Consider the following 19466-nt stretch of genomic DNA (forward strand, 5'->3'; position numbering starts at 1 on the left):
TTCTTATTCATCTTTTTAACCCCTTAGCTGCTACTGATTATGCATCAATTTGAATGCTACACTCTTATGAATGCCAAATAGTACAGAAGAAACCTGTGCATTTCTTTTTAATGCGCCCAAGATGCAGAGATTAAGAATATTGGTTATTGTTGCAACTCTAAAGTTTTGATTTCCCCCAAATTTCTACTTTCTTGTACACGGACATAGATTTGGAAGCACAAAATGGAGAACATTTCAGTTGATAATACAATGTTTTGCTATTGTATTACTGTACTTCCCTTGTAAAAACATCTTCCAGTCTATAGCCCACAGCAGGAAAGGCTCCAAAATGCATGGGGAAAACAGTTTTGTCCTTGAAAAATGGTCCATTATGACAACATGGATAGCTGCAGTGTTTGGCCCCGGGATATGCCTCCACTGGTAAAGCATGCTGAACCCAGACATTTATGAAAACTAGGCACCCAGAGAATTTCATGGTAATGTGACTTGTGTAGATTCTGATATATATATATATATATATATATATATATATATATATATATATATATATATATATATATATATATATACATTTATATATATATATATATATACATTTTTTTTTTTTTTTTTAAACCTGGAAACCATGCAAACATCAACCTTTTACGAAAGTCACTTATCTCTGAGGGTATCTTAAGGAATCTGTGATTTACAAAATTCCTGCCACCCAGTGCACCCACAATTCTCATGATAAAATTGGTACATACTCCATTTGTGTGGCTGGGCCTGTCCATCGCGACTGGAAAGGATGAAACCTGTGGCAATGCTACAACAGCCCCCACCCCCCCCCCCCCCCTTTTTCTTCACAAATGTGTGGTTTTACTAAGATTGTATTTTGGGGGGACCTACGGGGCCCTTATTAGGCAAAGAAAACAATAGTCAAAAACATTTTTTTTTTTTCCCTCTCAAAAGCACATATTGCTATAGTAGTCCCTGGCACTTAAGGGAACTACTTTGTATGTCTTGTGAAGAAAAAGAAAATGCCGTCACTCAAAGTTAGAGATTGCCCTATGGTGTATGTTGTAGTGGACCAAAGACCATTTATGCCCTCTGGAAGGACGGCACTAGTGCTTGGGGAAGCGAAGATTGTGTTTGGGAAGCCCAAAATGAACTTCCAGGGTGCTAGTCATAATTCTTGTCTGGGGATTATGACCCCAACCACGATCCCCAAGCAGGGATTCATGGTGGAGGGGCACCTTTGGGAAGAGGAGTGTCTCCTCTTTCTAGTGGTTTCCCATATGTCTGTTTTCTGATGGATACAACTACCTGTGGATTCCTCACCTAATGAATACTCCCATGGCGCCAGCATTCGACGGAAATCTTCTTACTAGTCTCTGCACGTCGACGAGGCCGTCACTCTAGCCCACGCAACGCCGTCTGACGTCATACAGGCAATAAGAGGTCCTCGACGACGTGCCGACGTCAGTTCCCTTTTTTCCGTGCATTCGAAACGGTTATCTTCGAGGGAGCAACTGTTACTTTTGTGGTTACAGTGTATTTTTGCTGCGTAGTCTTTCGCTGTGGTAATAATGTCGCAGAGAAAGTCTGGATTCAAGCCTTGTCGTGAGTGTGGAGGCAAGATGTCGGTGACGGATCCTCATTCCGATTGCCTTTGGTGTTTGAGCTCCGACCACGACGTCTCGACTTGTGATTCATGCCAGCACATGAATCCAAAGGCCCTCAAGGAACGTGAGGCGAAGCTGTTTATGGCGAAATCGAAGGAGAAGCATCACAAGAAGTCTTCTTCACCAAGACATCGGCGTCATCGAGACTCCCGGCGCCGTAGAGAATCTCGGCATCATTCGAAGGAGACTCGTTCCAGGTCTTCGGATCGGCGCCGAAGGACATGGGAGATCAGTCCCACGGTTATGCCGCATCCTTCGACGCCGTTGCCCTCTCCGGCGTCTCCACCTTCACCTGGACAGGCGTCGGTGATTGAGGTATTGGAGCCTCAGGTGTTTTCTCCGGCGTTGCAGACGTCGAGGCCGGCGTTGGGGTCGCCTCCGAGACAGGCACCCCAGTATCCGGCTTTTCCCACCCCTGGAGCCGATAGTTCCGCGTTCTTGAATGCGATGTATGCCATCTTCCAACAGATGGCTCCAGGGGGTGCTCCGGCTGGGCCTTTGGCCTTTTCATTGGGTGATCCTGCGCCTCTTCGGCCGGCACCCTTTGTGCCCTTTCTCCCTTTTGGGAACGTGGGCTCGGCGCCGGTGGCCGCTCCGGTGGCTTCAGAGGGATTGGCCCCGGGGATTTCCATCCCGTCGACGTCGGGATTTCGGCCTGTGACTCCGGTGGGTCCATCTGCTTCGACTGCTTTTTCGTAGGCGCCGAAGTTACCTGTGGCGCCGGACGCGGCGTCGGTGGCTTCTGAAGATTGGCGCCGATCTTCGACTTCAGCGGAGGCATTGTCGACTCCGCGTATTGAACAACGGCTTCATTCGAGGAGACGTGCTCTCCGTGTATTAGAGGAGCAGGAGTACCAACGAGCCCTGGAGGAAGGAGAGCTAGAGGACTCTGGTGATGGGCTGCGTGGTCTGGAGTCGGCCAGTGGGCTGGACACTTCCCCTGAGTGGGATCTTTCGTCCCCGGGAGAATATACTGAGGAGGCTACTTCCTTTCACGCAGTGGTACGGAAGGCAGCTAGTTTTTTGGACCTGCCTTTGCCGGTGGTGGAGGCTAAACAAAACCTTCTAACAGAGGTGCTACATCCGGCCTCAGCTGCGGGGGAGCCTCTTTTGCCATTTAATGACGCTCTGCTGGATCCGGTGTTAGAGGTGTGGAAGAGGCCGGCATCTTCCCCAGCAGTTCACAGAGCCGTGGCCAGGAGGTATCGGGCGGCTCCGACTGACCCTGGTTTTCTGTCTAGGCACCCTACGCCGGAGAGCTTGGTTGTGCAGGCCTCCTGTTCATCCAAGTCAGCGCCTGGTTCTTTCCCGACGGTGCCTGGGGACAGAGATTCAAAGAAACTAGAGGCGCAGTCCAAGAAGATTTTTTCGTCCTGCAGTCTGGCGTTGAAGGCCACCAACGCAACCTGTATCCTGGGGAGGTATATTCATGCTCTGATGGATGACATTTCCTCATCATTTACAGAGCTTCCCCAGGGTCTTTTGGATGTTGTTTCAAATGCCCAGGCTGCTGCGACCCAGATTATCCAGACGGGACTGGATACGACCGACTCGGTAGCCAGAGCAATGGGCACAACTGTGGTGGCAAGGAGGCAGGCCTGGCTCCGTAACTCGGGCTTTTCTGCGGATGTACAGTCCACATTGTTGGATCTCCCGTTTGATGGGGACAAACTGTTTGGAGCCAAGGCTGATTCGGCCTTGGAACGTTTTAAGGAGAGCAGGGCCACGGCTAAGTCGTTAGGGCTCCAAGCTCCTTCTTCCACGGCCTCTTCCAGATTTTTCAGGAGGTTTCGTGGATTTGGGCGTGGCTCTTCCTCCTCTTCCTTTCGGGGAAGATATCAGCAACCTGCCTCTTCCCATCCCTATAGATCTTTTAGAGGGAGAGGTAGGGTCCGCACCAGAGGAGCCTCTCAGCAGCACTCTGCCTCTTCCTCATCCTCTGGCGGGGTGCAGCAGGGGAAGCAGCCTTAGGCTTCCACCATTTCCCACTCACTCCTCTCCTGTAGGGGGAAGATTACAGCATTTTCTCACCAAATGGAAGACTGTTACAACGGACACTTGGGTTCTCAGTATTGTGGGAAAAGGCTACACCCTTCCCTTTCAGGAGTTCCCGCCCCTCATCCCGCCCGCCCTTCTTATTGTTCAGAAGAACACCTCCTGTTGCTAGAACAGGAGGTACAAGCCCTCCTTTCAAAGGGCGCGGTGGAGTTGGTCCCAGAGCAGGAAAGGGGTCGAGGATGTTACTCAAGGTATTTCCTGATTCCCAAGAAGGATGGTCGTTTGAGACCAATCCTGGACCTGAGGATCTTGAATTGGTTCCTCAAGCAGGAAAAGTTCAAGATGCTGACCCTAGCACAGGTGCTTTTGCGTTGAACAAGGAAGACTGGATGGTGTCTGTCGACTTGCAGGATGCTTACTTTCATATCCCGATACTCAAGTCACACAGGAAGTATCTCCGGTTTGTGGTGGGATCGCAGCACTATCAGTTTGCGGTCCTTCCGTTTGGTCTTACTTCAGCACCTCGAGTCTTCACGAAGGTGATGTCGGTGGTTGCGGCAGAACTCAGAAGGAAGGGGATAGCAGTATTCCCTTACTTGGACGACTGGTTGATCAAAGCCAAGTCCCCGGAGCTTGTGTCGCATCATCTGCAGTCAACAACCCAGTTGTTGTTCGACCTGGGTTTTTCGGTGAACGAGCCCAAATCTCACCTAGAGCCCTCTCAGCGCCTCCTGTTCATAGGGGCAGTACTGGATACAACATTGGGTCGGGCCTTTCCTCCGCCTCAGCGGATTCAAGATATTCAGGATTTGGTTCCAATGTTTCGAAATGGAGCGGTATTTCCAGTCCTCAAGGTCCTTCGTCTGCTCGGTCTGTTTGCCTCCTGCATTCTGTTGGTCACGCATGCTCGCTGGCACATGAGGGCTCTTCAGTGGTGCCTCCGAAGGCAGTGGTCTCAACACAAAGGGGATCTAGAGGGTACTGTCAAGATCTCCAGAGATGCTGCTGTGGATTTGAAGTGGTGGATTGCAAGCAACAATCTTTCACAAGGAAAGCCGTTCCAGCAGTCGCCACCAGTGGCCACAGTCATAACGGATGCTTCCACTCTAGGGTGGGGAGCTCATCTGGGGGATCTGGAGATCAAAGGTCTTTGGTCTCCAGAGGAACAGATGTTTCACATCAATCTGTTAGAGTTACGGGCTGTACGTCTGGCTCTCAAGGCCTTCCTCCCTTTCCTTCGTGGTCAGTCGGTACAGGTCCTAACGGACAATACTACCACGATGTGGTACATAAACAAGCAGGGAGGAGTGGGGTCGTACCTTCTCTGCAGAGAAGCTCTTCGACTATGGTCCTGGGCAAAGGACCATCAGATTTGCTTGATAGCAAACCATCTGGCCGGAGTCTTGAACGTGCGTGCGGACAGTCTCAGTCGCCAATTCTCGGCAGACCACGAGTGGCGTCTCCATCCAGATCAAGTCCGTTTAATCTTCCAGAGGTGGGGGTTTCCTCGGGTAGATCTGTTTGCCACTCGAGAGAACGCGCATTGTCCGTTATTCTGCAGCCTCCAGTATCCGATGCAGGGAGCGTTGGGGGACGCGTTTCAAATAACCTGGTGCGGCCAGTTGCTTTACGCGTTTCCTCCCATACCCTTGATTCCTCGAGTATTGAGGAAGATTCGCCAGGACCGGGCTCTAGTCATCCTAATAGCTCTGGATTGGCCAAGGAGGGTATGGTACTCCGACCTTCTCCAACTCTCAATGTGCCCTCCGCTCCGTCTCCCTTTCAGGGCAGACCTCCTCTCGCAGTCGCAGGGGCAGGTTCTACACCCCAACCTCCAGAGTCTGCACCTACATGCCTGGAGATTGAACGGGGCAACCTGAGTTCCTTTTCTCTCCCGCCTGAGGTAGTGGATGTTATATTAGCGGCCAGGCGACACTCCACTAAATCTATCTACGCTAATAGATGGTCTAAATTTGTTGCGTGGTGTGGAGAGAGGCAGATTGATCCTTTGCATGCTCATCTATCGGACGTTTTGTCTTTTGCTCTGTCTCTAGCGCAGAAAGGTTGTGCAGTGGCTACCATTAAGGGTTATTTATCGGCCTTGTCAGCCTTCATATGTCTTCCAGACCAACCATCTTTATTTAAATCCCCTATTGTTATCAGATTCTTGAAAGGTCTTCTAAATAAATATCCTCCAAAGCCATTCGTTATGCCGCAATGGGATTTGTCCTTGGTCCTGACTTTCCTTATGGGGTCCCCTTTTGAACCTATGCATTCTTGCCCCTTAAGGTATTTGGTTTTAAAAACAGTCTTCCTGATAGCTATAACATCAGCAAGGAGAGTGAGTGAGTTGCAGGCCTTATCATAAAAAGCCCCCTTATACAACTTTTTATGGGGATAAGGTGGTGTTGAGGACCAAGGCTGCTTTCCTCCCGAAGGTTGTTTCACCTTTCCATTTGACTCAGGCAATTACTTTGTCCACGTTCTATCCTCCGCCTCATCCTTCCAAAGAGGAAGAAAGACTGCACCGTCTGGACCTAAAGAGGGCGTTGAGCTTCTTTATTGATAGAACAAAGGATTTCAGGCTGGAGGATCAGCTGTTTATTGGATACGTGGGCAAGAGGAGAGGAAAGGCAGTCCACAAGAGAACACTATCCAGGTGGGTTGTTCTTTGCATTAAAATCTGTTACTCTTTGGCAAAGAAGGATCCTCCTGAGGGCATTAGAGCTCATTCCACCAGAGCTAAGTCGGCCACTTCGGCCTTGGCCAGAGGTGTTCCTGTGGTCGACATCTGCAAGGCCGCAACTTGGTCGTCCCTTCACACTTTTGCAAAACATTACTGTTTGGATTCTGAGGTTAGAAGGGACGGCCATTTTGCACGGTCAGTGCTGCAGGATTTCTTGGTTTGACCATTTAGGCACCCACCGCCGGGCGTGGTACTGCTTTGGGACTCAATTCATTAGGTGAGGAATCCACAGGTAGTTGTATCCATCAGAAGAACGAGTTACTTACCTTCGGTAACGACTTTTCTGGTGGATACATTAGCTACCTGTGGATTCCTCACGGTCCCACCCGCCTCCCCGTTGCCTTTCTGGTCTTACCAAGTAATCCTTGAGTACGCTCCTCTTGGTCTTTGAGGGTGCAATAGATGTTGTATATATTATATTTATATATGTATATATCTTTGTGTATATACTTGATGTGTATATATATATTTTAAAAAGAGAGAGTTATATATATATATAAAAGATTTACAGTTATTCATTGTAGGAAGTTGGCTCTGTATGTGCTATTTCAAAGTAAGGAATAGCATGCACAGAGTCCAAGGGTTCCCCTTAGAGGTAAAATAGTGGTAAAAATAGATAATACTAATGCTCTATTTTGTGGTAGTGTGGTCGAGCAGTAGGCTTATCCAAGGAGTAGTGTTAAGCATTTGTTGCACATACACAAGACAATAAATGAGGTACACACACTCAGAGACAAATCCAGCCAATATGTTTTTATATAGAAAAATATCTTTTCTTAGTTTATTTTAAGAACCACAGGTTCAAATTCTACATGTAATATCTCATTCGAAAGGTATTGCAGGTAAGTACGTTAGGAACTTCAAATCATCAAAATTGCATGTATACTTTTCAAGTTATTGACAAATAGCTGTTTTAAAAGTGGACACTTAGTGCAATTTTCACAGTTCCTGGGGGAGGTAAGTTTTTGTTAGTTTAACCAGGTAAGTAGGACACTTACAGGGTTCAGTTCTTGGTCCAAGATAGCCCACCGTTGGGGGCTCAGAGCAACCCCAAAGTCACCACACCAGCAGCTCAGGGCCGGTCAGGTGCAGAGTTCAAAGTGGTGCCCAAAACACATAGGCTAGAATGGAGAGAAGGGGGTGCCCCGGTTCCGGTCTGCTTGCAGGTAAGTACCCGCGTCTTCGGAGGGCAGACCAGGGGGGTTTTGTAGGGCACCGGGGGGGACACAAGTCCACACAGAGATTTCACCCTCAGCAGCGCGGGGGCGGCCGGGTGCAGTGTAGAAACAAGCGTCGGGTTTTCAATGTTAGTCTATGAGAGATCTCGGGATCTCTTCAGCGCTGCAGGCAGGCAAGGGGGGGATTCCTCGGGGAAACCTCCACTTGGGCGAGGGAGAGGGACTCCTGGGGGTCACTCCTCCAGTGAAAGTCCGGTCCTTCAGGTCCTGGGGGCTGCGGGTGCAGGGTCTCTCCCAGGCGTCGGGACTTTAGGTTCAAAGAGTCGCGGTCAGGGGAAGCCTCGGGATTCCCTCTGCAGGCGGCGCTGTGGGGGCTCAGGGGGGACAGGTTTTGGTACTCACAGTATCAGAGTAGTCCTGGGGTCCCTCCTGAGGTGTTGGATCTCCACCAGCCGAGTCGGGGTCGCCGGGTGCAGTGTGGCAAGTCTCACGCTTCTTGCGGGGAGCTTGCAGGGTTCTTTAAAGCTGCTGGAAACAAAGTTGCAGCTTTTCTTGGAGCAGGTCCGCTGTCCTCGGGAGTTTCTTGTCTTTTCGAAGCAGGGGCAGTCCTCAGAGGATGTCGAGGTCGCTGGTCCCTTTGGAAGGCGTCGCTGGAGCAGGATCTTTGGAAGGCAGGAGACAGGCCGGTGAGTTTCTGGAGCCAAGGCAGTTGTCGTCTTCTGGTCTTCCGCTGCAGGGGTTTTCAGCTGGGCAGTCCTTCTTCTTGTAGTTGCAGGAATCTAATTTTCTAGGGTTCAGGGTAGCCCTTAAATACTAAATTTAAGGGTGTGTTTAGGTCTGGGGGGTTAGTAGCCAATGGCTACTAGCCCTGAGGGTGGGTACACCCTCTTTGTGCCTCCTCCCAAGGGGAGGGGGTCACAATCCTAACCCTATTGGGGGAATCCTCCATCTGCAAGATGGAGGATTTCTAAAAGTTAGAGTCACCTCAGCTCAGGACACCTTAGGGGCTGTCCTGACTGGCCAGTGACTCCTCCTTGTTATTCTCATTATTTTCTCCGGCCTTGCCGCCAAAAGTGGGGCCTGGCCGGAGGGGGCGGGCAACTCCACTAGCTGGAGTGTCCTGCTGGGTTGGCACAAAGGAGGTGAGCCTTTGAGGCTCACCGCCAGGTGTGACAATTCCTGCCTGGGAGAGGTGTTAGCATCTCCACCCAGTGCAGGCTTTGTTACTGGCCTTAGAGTGACAAAGGCACTCTCCCCATGGGGCCAGCAACATGTCTCGGTTTGTGGCAGGCTGCTAAAACTAGTCAGCCTACACAGATAGTCGGTTAAGTTTCAGGGGGCACCTCTAAGGTGCCCTCTGTGGTGTATTTTACAATAAAATGTACACTGGCATCAGTGTGCATTTATTGTGCTGAGAAGTTTGATACCAAACTTCCCAGTTTTCAGTGTAACCATTATGGTGCTGTGGAGTTCGTGTTTGACAGACTCCCAGACCATATACTCTTATGGCTACCCTGCACTTACAATGTCTAAGGTTTTATTTAGACACTGTAGGGGTACCATGCTCATGCACTGGTACCCTCACCTATGGTATAGTGCACCCTGCCTTAGGGCTGTAAGGCCTGCTAGAGGGGTGTCTTACCTATACTGCATAGGCAGTGAGAGGCTGGCATGGCACCCTGAGGGGAGTGCCATGTCGACTTACTCGTTTTGTCCTCACTAGCACACACAAGCTGGCAAGCAGTGTGTCTGTGCTGAGTGAGAGGTCTCCAGGGTGGCATAAGACATGCTGCAGCCCTTAGAGACCTTCCTTGGCATCAGGGCCCTTGGTACTAGAAGTACCAGTTACAAGGGACTTATCTGGATGCCAGGGTCTGCCAATTGTGGATACAAAAGTACAGGTTAGGGAAAGAACACTGGTGCTGGGGCCTGGTTAGCAGGCCTCAGCACACTTTCAATTGTAAACATAGCATCAGCAAAGGCAAAAAGTCAGGGGGCAACCATGCCAAGGAGGCATTTCCTTACATTCATGCAATGTTGTGTATTTTTACAATGTAATGGGATGTTGCCTTGCTCTTTCATTGCATTGCCTGGTTGTTCTCATGCACGTAAAAAATGATTGGTACTGACGTCGGCACGTCGTCGAGGACCTCTTATTGCCTGTATGACATCAGACGGCGTCGCGTGGGCTAGAGTGACGTCCTCGTCGACGTGCAGAGACTAGTAAGAAGATTTCCGTCGAATGCTGGCGCCATGGGAGTATTCATTAGGTGAGGAATCCACAGGTAGCTAATGTATCCACCAGAAAAGTCGTTACCGAAGGTAAGTAACTCGTTCTTCTTGCATGTTGACATTCTTACATTGTTCTCTGTTTGTTTTTAAGACCTGAGCTTTCCACAAATTTGAAAAGAGAAAATACTTGTGTCTAAATTTTCTATCCACGTTGACGGGGGCCATTATGAGAGAAGTTCCATCAGAGTTACAAGATGCAATTATTAGTTTAGTAATTCAAGAGACCCCTAACTGTATCTTGGTACCAGTAGCTCAGTTTTGTCCTGGTATAAGAATCCATAACCTGGCTTTATGAAAGTTAGCATTCTGTAGATTGATTGTTTCCAGTGATGGTTGCATGTGGTTGTCTTTTGCTGTCAGCATAAACAACAAGGGAGACTGAGGAGGGTATCCAGCTAGATTGTACAACAGTTATTCAAAGAGATGTAATGTTGTTTAGAGTGCCGCATTCAGGGATTGTGCAATTTAGAATCAAAGTTCTTTCAGCAACTCGTAAGAAAAGGTGAAAGTTGTTTTGGGGCATGCTTTGCATAAGACTGCTTTGTGTTGTTAAGGAGTACTACGATGGTTCGCCAGACTCTGAGCTTCGCCGCCGCCATGGAAGCCCTACCGAAGATATGGGATATTCAGGTGATGGTGATGGTGACTATCGAGAGGACTATCGGGAAACCGAGATGAAGGCAAGCAATATCATCATGCTCCGGATGCTGCCACCAAATGCCACAGAGGATGATGTAAGTCTGTCTTTTTTTTTTCCTAGTTAAATTTGCGTGCAGATCGCTGCTTACTGACTGCTTAACCAGGTGTACAGCAGAAAGGGTGGTGATTGAGTTGTCACGGGATTTTATCTGGCTTCCAGATGTGACCTAAGACGCTACATCGATCAGCTGGAAGTAACCCATCAAAGAGATGGTCAGGCCTGAAAGAGACTGACCTCCCATATCTTCTGTAGAGATGGTTCCTCTAAAGATCCACATTTTGTTTTCTGGCCATGAGATTAAAGGCTGGAGGCTATAAGGTGGATGGTAAGAGTGGCCGTCTGGCTATTTTACTTTTTCATCAAGCAACAACATGCACATTTTCTTTTGGGTCTAGATCCGCTTGCAGCTTGAGGAAGATGAAAGCCCCTATCGTGAGGTGCGGCTGATGAGAAACAAAGCAACAGGTGAGCTGTGGTTATAGTTTCTGTTTTCCCTACTTCCCACCCCAAGTCAGACACTTCCTACTCCCTTCGCTCATACTTTTTGTGCTTAAACTGTATTTATGTAGTCATATGAGACTTTGTGAGAATAGGGCGCAGCATTGGGAGCTGCTGGATTACATAGCCACAAGAGGGTTTTCCATAGTCTATACTTGTGATTTGTTTGACAGGTGGGGGACAAGGTGGGGAAATTGGGATAACAGGACAGTTAGTTCCACTTCCCAAAGGTGAACGCGTCATTTACCCATACCCCACTAAAGATTGCCTGCCTGGCTCATCCATCACTTCAAACATAAGGCATGTCCAGACCACAAAAAAGTGATTGATGCAAAGAGCCATGGCTTGTCTTTCCCAAGTGATAGTTACAGCAGTGTCTGAGGTGTAGTAGTTACAATGGTGGGGGCTGTTTGGGTGGCGGAGGTAGATGTTTATCAGCAGTCTTGGGTAAGTTCAAAGGTATACGGGTATCAGGTAAGTTCTTAGTACAATGCTATATATATATATATATATATATATATATGTTCGGTGGCATGTGTAGCTGCAGATACACATGCTGTGCACAGTCCGCCGTCTGGTGTTGGGCTCGGAGTGTTACAAGTTGTTTTTCTTCGAAGAAGTCTTTTCGAGTCACGAGACCGAGGGACTCCTCCCACTTCGGTTCCATTGCGCATGGGCGTAGACTCCATCTTAGATTGTTTTTTTTTCCGCCATCGGGTTCGGACGTGTTCCTTTTCGCTCCGTGTTTCGGGTCGGAAAGTTAGTTAGAATCTCGGAAAAAATCGTCGGTATTGTTGCGTTCGGTATCGGGTTAGTTAGAACAAATCGACACCGAATCTTGAAGAGCTCCGGTGGCCCTTCGCGGTAATTTCGATCCCCCGTCGGGGCCTGGTCGGCCCAACCGCGTGCGACTTCAAGACTGATGGAACGGACCCCGTTCCGCTTCTGTCCTAAATGCCATAATAAATATCCGTATACGGATCAGCATCTGATCTGTAACTTGTGCCTGTCCCCCGAGCACAAGGAGGATACGCGTGAAGCCTGTCGAGCGTTTCGGTCGAGGAAGACGCTCAGAGACCGAAGAGCCAGGAGATTGCAAATGGCGTCCACGCCGACAGGACAACAACGGTTCGAGGACGAAGAGGAAGCGTTCTCCATCCACGAGTCGGATTCGGGGGAATCCGATGCCGAAGACATAGCAACTGTGAGTAAGACGTCGAAAATTAGGGCTCACGAAAAGTCCACAAAAGCCCAGGGGACGCCACTGCCAACAGGCCATGGCTTAACCCAAAAACTAGGTGACCGAGCCAAGGCACCGAAAAAGGGCATGCTGGTGTCGAAGTCATCCGACTCCGGTCGTGATACCGCCACACAGCAACCTCGGAGCCGAGACACCGGCTCCGAGAAACTTCGGCGCAGAGACAGCGGCGCAGAAGATGTTCGGCACCGAGATACCACGCCGAAATCAAAGAAAACTTCTTTGGAGCCTAAAAAGACTACCGAAACGGTTTCGGTACCGAAAACAGCCTCAGTACGGAAAATTAGTTCCTATACAGAGGAACAAGGACTAAACACCCAATTGCATAGATTTGGGGAAGAGCTTCAAACTGTAGAAACTGACTACACTCAAAGGAGGCTTCACATCCAGGAAGACACAGGGAAGATAACCACTCTTCCCCCAATCAAGATGAAAAGGAAACTTGCCTTCCAACAAGGGGACAAGCAACCACAAGCAAAGGTGGTAAAGAAAGTAACACCACCACCTTCTCCACCACAATCAACACATGCATCACCGGCGCAAACTCCACCACTAACGCACTCACCAGCTCATACCACAATGAGCCAGGATGATCCCGATGCATGGGACCTCTACGACGCTCCAGTGTCTGACAGTAGCCCAGACTCTTATCCAACTAAACCGTCACCACCCGAGGACAGTACATCATATGCACAGGTGGTAGCAAGGGCAGCCGAATTCCACAATGTCTCACTACATTCGGAACCTATTGAGGATGTGTAGGAAGTTGGCTCTGTATGTGCTATTTCAAAGTAAGGAATAGCATGCACAGAGTCCAAGGGTTCCCCTTAGAGGTAAAATAGTGGTAAAAAGAGATAATACTAATGCTCTATTTTGTGGTAGTGTGGTCGAGCAGTAGGCTTATCCAAGGAGTAGTGTAAGGAAATGCCTCCTTGGCATGGTTGCCCCCTGACTTTTTGCCTTTGCCTTTGCTGATGCTATGTTTACCATTGAAAGTGTGCTGAGGCCTGCTAACCAGGCCCCAGCACCAGTGTTCTTTCCCTAACCTGTACTTTTGTATCCACAATTGGCAGACCCTGGCATCCAGATAAGTCCCTTGTAACTGGTACTTCTAGTACCAAGGGCCCTGATGCCAAGGAAGGTCTCTAAGGGCTGCAGCATGTCTTATGCCACCCTGGAGACCTCTCACTCAGCACAGACACACTGCTTACCAGCTTGTGTGTGCTAGTGAGGACAAAACGAGTAAGTCGACATGGCACTCCCCTCAGGGTGCCATGCCAGCCTCTCACTGCCTATGCAGTATAGGTAAGACACCCCTCTAGCAGGCCTTACAGCCCTAAGGCAGGGTGCACTATACCATAGGTGAGGGTACCAGTGCATGAGCATGGTACCCCTACAGTGTCTAAACAAAACCTTAGACATTGTAAGTGCAGGGTAGCCATAAGAGTATATGGTCTGGGAGTCTGTCAAACACGAACTCCACAGCACCATAATGGCTACACTGAAAACTGGGAAGTTTGGTATCAAACTTCTCAGCACAATAAATGCACACTGATGCCAGTGTACATTTTATTGTAAAATACACCACAGAGGGCACCTTAGAGGTGCCCCCTGAAACTTAACCGACTATCTGTGTAGGCTGACTAGTTTTAGCAGCCTGCCACAAACCGAGACATGTTGCTGGCCCCATGGGGAGAGTGCCTTTGTCACTCTGAGGCCAGTAACAAAGCCTGCACTGGGTGGAGATGCTAACACCTCCCCCAGGCAGGAATTGTCACACCTGGCGGTGAGCCTCAAAGGCTCACCTCCTTTGTGCCAACCCAGCAGGACACTCCAGCTAGTGGAGTTGCCCGCCCCCTCCGGCCAGGCCCCACTTTTGGCGGCAGGGCCGGAGAAAATAATGAGAAAAACAAGGAGGAGTCACTGGCCAGTCAGGACAGCCCCTAAGGTGTCCTGAGCTGAAGTGACTCTAACTTTTAGAAATCCTCCATCTTGCAGATGGAGGATTCCCCCAATAGGGTTAGGATTGTGACCCCCTCCCCTTGGGAGGAGGCACAAAGAGGGTGTACCCACCCTCAGGGCTAGTAGCCATTGGCTACTAACCCCCCAGACCTAAACACGCCCTTAAATTTAGTATTTAAGGGCTACCCTGAACCCTAGAAAATTAGATTCCTGCAACTACAAGAAGAAGGACTGCCCAGCTGAAAACCCCTGCAGCGGAAGACCAGAAGACGACAACTGCCTTGGCTCCAGAAACTCACCGGCCTGTCTCCTGCCTTCCAAAGATCCTGCTCCAGCGACGCCTTCCAAAGGGACCAGCGACCTCGACATCCTCTGAGGACTGCCCCTGCTTCGAAAAGACAAGAAACTCCCGAGGACAGCGGACCTGCTCCAAGAAAAGCTGCAACTTTGTTTCCAGCAGCTTTAAAGAACCCTGCAAGCTCCCCGCAAGAAGCGTGAGACTTGCAACACTGCACCCGGCGACCCCGACTCGGCTGGTGGAGATCCGACACCTCAGGAGGGACCCCAGGACTACTCTGATACTGTGAGTACCAAAACCTGTCCCCCCTGAGCCCCCACAGCGCCGCCTGCAGAGGGAATCCCGAGGCTTCCCCTGACCGCGACTCTTTGAACCTAAAGTCCCGACGCCTGGGAGAGACCCTGCACCCGCAGCCCCCAGGACCTGAAGGACCGGACTTTCACTGGAGAAGTGACCCCCAGGAGTCCCTCTCCCTTGCCCAAGTGGAGGTTTCCCCGAGGAATCCCCCCCTTGCCTGCCTGCAGCGCTGAAGAGATCCCGAGATCTCTCATAGACTAACATTGCGAACCCGACGCCTGTTTCTACACTGCACCCGGCCGCCCCCGCGCTGCTGAGGGTGAAATTTCTGTGTGGACTTGTGTCCCCCCCGGTGCCCTACAAAACCCCCCTGGTCTGCCCTCCGAAGACGCGGGTACTTACCTGCAAGCAGACCGGAACCGGGGCACCCCCTTCTATCCATTCTAGCCTATGTGTTTTGGGCACCACTTTGAACTCTGCACCTGACCGGCCCTGAGCTGCTGGTGTGGTGACTTTGGGGTTGCTCTGAACCCCCAACGGTGGGCTACCTTGGACCAAGAACTAAGCCCTGTAAGTGTCTTACTTACCTGGTTAACCTAACAAATACTTACCTCCCCTAGGAACTGTGAAAATTGCACTAAGTGTCCACTTTTAAAACAGCTATTTGTGAATAACTTGAAAAGTATACATGCAATTTTGATGATTTGAAGTTCCTAAAGTACTTACCTGCAATACCTTTCGAATGAGATATTACATGTAGAATTTGAACCTGTGGTTCTTAAAATAAACTAAGAAAAGATATTTTTCTATATAAAAACCTATTGGCTGGATTTGTCTCTGAGTGTGTGTACCTCATTTATTGTCTATGTGTATGTACAACAAATGCTTAACACTACTCCTTGGATAAGCCTACTGCTCGACCACATTACCACAAAATAGAGCATTAGTATTATCTATTTTTACCACTATTTTACCTCTAAGGGGAACCCTTGGACTCTGTGCATGCTATTCCTTACTTTGAAATAGCACATACAGAGCCAACTTCCTACAAGTAGTGTTAAGCATTTGTTGTACATACACATAGACAATAAATGAGGTACACACATTCAGAGACAAATCCAGCCAATAGGTTTTTGTATAGAAAAATATCTTTTCTTAGTTTATTTTAAGAACCACAGGTTCAAATTCTACATGTAATATCTCATTCGAAAGGTATTGCAGGTAAGTACTTTAGGAACTTTAAATCATAAAAATTGCATGTATACTTTTCAAGTTATTGACAAATAGCCGTTTTAAAAGTGGACACTTAGTGCAATTTTCACAGTTCCTGGGGGAGGTAAGTTTTTGTTAATTTTACCAGGTAAGTAAGACACTTACAGGGTTCAGTTCTTGGTCCAAGGTAGCCCACCGTTGGGGGTTCAGAGCAACCCCAAAGTCACCACACCAGCAGCTCAGGGCCGGTCAGGTGCAGAGTTCAAAGTGGTGCCCAAAACACATAGGCTAGAATGGAGAGAAGGGGGTGCCCCGGTTTCGGTCTGCTTGCAGGTAAGTACCCGCGTCTTCGGAGTGCAGACCAGGGGGGTTTTGTAGGGCACCGGGGGGGGGACACAAGCCCACACAGGAATTTCACCCTCAGCAGCGCGGGGGCGGCCGGGTGCAGTGTAGAAACAAGCGTCGGGTTTGTAGTGTTAGTATATGAGGGATCAACGGATCTCTTCAGCGCTGCAGGCAGGCAAGGGGGGGGTTCCTCGGGGAAACCTCCACTTGGGCAAGGGAGAGGGACTCCTGGGGGTCACTTCTCCAGCGAAAGTCCGGTCCTTCAGGTCCTGGGGGCTGCGGGTGCAGGGTCTCTCCCAGGCGTCGGGACTTAGGATTCAAAAGAGTCGCGGTCAGGGGAAGCCTCGGGATTCCCTCTGCAGGCGGCGCTGTGGGGGCTCAGGGGGGACAGGTTTTGGTACTCACAGTATCAGAGTAGTCCTGGGGTCCCTCCTGAGGTGTTGGATCTCCACCAGCCGAGTCGGGGTCGCCGGGTGCAGTGTCGCAAGTCTCACGCTTCTTGCGGGGAGCTTGCAGGGTTCTTTCAAGGCTGCTGGAAACAAAGTTGCAGCCTTTCTTGGAGCAGGTCCGCTGTCCTCAGGAGTTTCTTGTCTTTTCGAAGCAGGGGCAGTCCTCAGAGGATGTCGAGGTCGCTGGTCCCTTTGGAAGGCGTCGCTGGAGCAGGATCTTTGGAAGGCAGGAGACAGGCCGGTGAGTTTCTGGAGCCAAGGCAGTAGTCGTCTTCTGGTCTTCCTCTGCAGGGGTTTTCAGCTAGGCAGTCCTTCTTCTTGTAGTTGCAGGAATCTAATTTTCTAGGGTTCAGGGTAGCCCTTAAATACTAAATTTAAGGGCGTCTTTAGGTATGGGGGGTTAGTAGCCAATGGCTACTAGCCCTGAGGGTGGGTACACCCTCTTTGTGCCTCCTCCCAAGGGGAGGGGGTCACAATCCTAACCCTATTGGGGGAATCCTCCATCTGCAAGATGGAGGATTTCTAAAAGTTAGTCACTTCAGCTCAGGACACCTTAGGGGCTGTCCTGACTGGCCAGTGACTCCTCCTTGTTGCTTTCTTTGTTCCCTCCAGCCTTGCCGCCAAAAGTGGAGGCCGTGGCCGGAGGGGGCGGGCAACTCCACTAAGCTGGAGTGCCCTGCTGGGCTGTGACAAAGGGGTGAGCCTTTGAGGCTCACCGCCAGGTGTTACAGCTCCTGCCTGGGGGAGGTGTTAGCATCTCCACCCAGTGCAGGCTTTGTTACTGGCCTCAGAGTGACAAAGGCACTCTCCCCATGGGGCCAGCAACATGTCTCTGGTGTGGCAGGCTGCTGGAACTAGTCAGCCTACACAGACAGTCGGTTAAGTTTCAGGGGGCACCTCTAAGGTGCCCTCTGGGGTGTGTTTTGCAATAAAATGTACACTGGCATCAGTGTGCATTTATTGTGCTGAGAAGTTTGATACCAAACTTCCCAGTTTTCAGTGTAGCCATTATGGTGCTGTGGAGTTCGTGTAAAACAGACTCCCAGACCATATACTCTTATGGCTACCCTGCACTTACAATGTCTAAGGTTTTGTTTAGACACTGTAGGGGCACAGTGCTCATGCACTGGTACCCTCACCTATGGTATAGTGCACCCTGCCTTAGGGCTGTAAGGCCTGCTAGAGGGGTGTCTTACCTATACTGCATAGGCAGTGAGAGGCTGGCATGGCACCCTGAGGGGAGTGCCATGTCGACTTACTCATTTTGTTCTCACTAGCACACACAGGCTTGTAAGCAGTGTGTCTGTGCTGAGTGAGGGGTCTCTAGGGTGGCATAAGACATGCTGCAGCCCTTAGAGACCTTCCTTGGCATCAGGGCCCTTGGTACTAGAAGTACCAGTTACAAGGGACTTATCTGAATGCCAGGGTGTGCCAATTGTGGATACAATGGTACATTTTAGGTGAAGGAACACTGGTGCTGGGGCCTGGTTAGCAGGGTCCCAGCACTCTTCTCAGTCAAGTCAGCATCAGTATCAGGCAAAAAGTGGGTGGTAACTGCAACAGGGAGCCATTTCTTTACAGGATGACTTTCTCTTTAACACCCTGTCCTCCACCCATAGCCAGTATCGGAGTTTTCCCATGCTCCCAGGAATGCTAAGGCACTCAAAACAAATATTTCAGGAGCCAGTTAAAGGCAGAGCCATAACTCCAAGGGTGGAGAAAAAATATAAGGCACCGCCCACAGACCCAATATTTATTACAACACAACTGACACCGGACTCAGTAGTTGTGGGGGCAGCTCGTAAGAGAGCCAACTCTCATACATCAGGAGACGCACCACCTCCAGACAAGGAGAGCCGCAAATTTGATGCAGCAGGGAAAAGAGTTGCAGCACAAGCAGCAAATCAGTGGCGTATCGCCAACTCGCAAGCACTCTTGGCAAGATACGACAGGGCTCATTGGGATGAAATGCAACATTTCATCTAACACCTACCCAAAGAGTTCCAAAAAAGAGCGCAACAAGTGGTGGAAGAGGGGCAAAGTATCTCGAACAATCAGATACGGTCTGCGATGGATGCAGCCGATACAGCTGCAAGGACAATAAACACTGCAGTCACAATACGGAGGCACGCATGGCTGCGCACTTCTGGGTTCAAACCCGAAATCCAACAGGCTGTGCTCAATATGCCGTTTAATGAACAGCAATTGTTTGGGCCGGAGGTAGACACTGCCATTGAAAAACTAATAAAGGACACTGATACAGCCAAAGCCATGGGCGCACTCTACTCCTCGCAGAGCAGAGGCACATTTCGGAAAACACCTTTTAGGGGAGGGTTTTGGGGTCAACCCACAGAAACCAACACTTCACAGACAAGACCACCTACCTACCAGGGTCAATATCAAAGGGGAGGTTTTCGGGGACAATATAGAGGAGGCCAATTTCCAAGAAATCGGGGAAAATTTCAAAGTCCCAAAACCACTCAAAATAAACAGTGACTCACAAGTCACACAACCCCTTCACACAACACCTTTGGGGGGAAGACTAAGCCAATTCTACAAATCTTGGGAA

At 49.8% G+C, this 19466-nt stretch overlaps 1 protein-coding gene across 1 annotated transcript in view; it reads left to right on the forward strand.

Moving 5' to 3' along the window:
- The window catches only part of RBM10 (RNA binding motif protein 10), a 329240-nt gene that overhangs the window by 76717 nt on the left and 233057 nt on the right, over nt 1-19466 (forward strand). Inside the window, exons 6-7 of the mRNA XM_069209523.1 lie at nt 10433-10612; nt 10974-11043. Coding sequence (XP_069065624.1) covers nt 10433-10612; nt 10974-11043 — 250 coding nt within the window. The remainder of the gene's footprint in view (nt 1-10432; nt 10613-10973; nt 11044-19466) is intronic.

The sequence above is a fragment of the Pleurodeles waltl genome, chromosome 10 (genome assembly GCF_031143425.1).
Source record: "Pleurodeles waltl isolate 20211129_DDA chromosome 10, aPleWal1.hap1.20221129, whole genome shotgun sequence".
In the NCBI taxonomy this organism is placed as follows: domain Eukaryota; kingdom Metazoa; phylum Chordata; class Amphibia; order Caudata; family Salamandridae; genus Pleurodeles; species Pleurodeles waltl.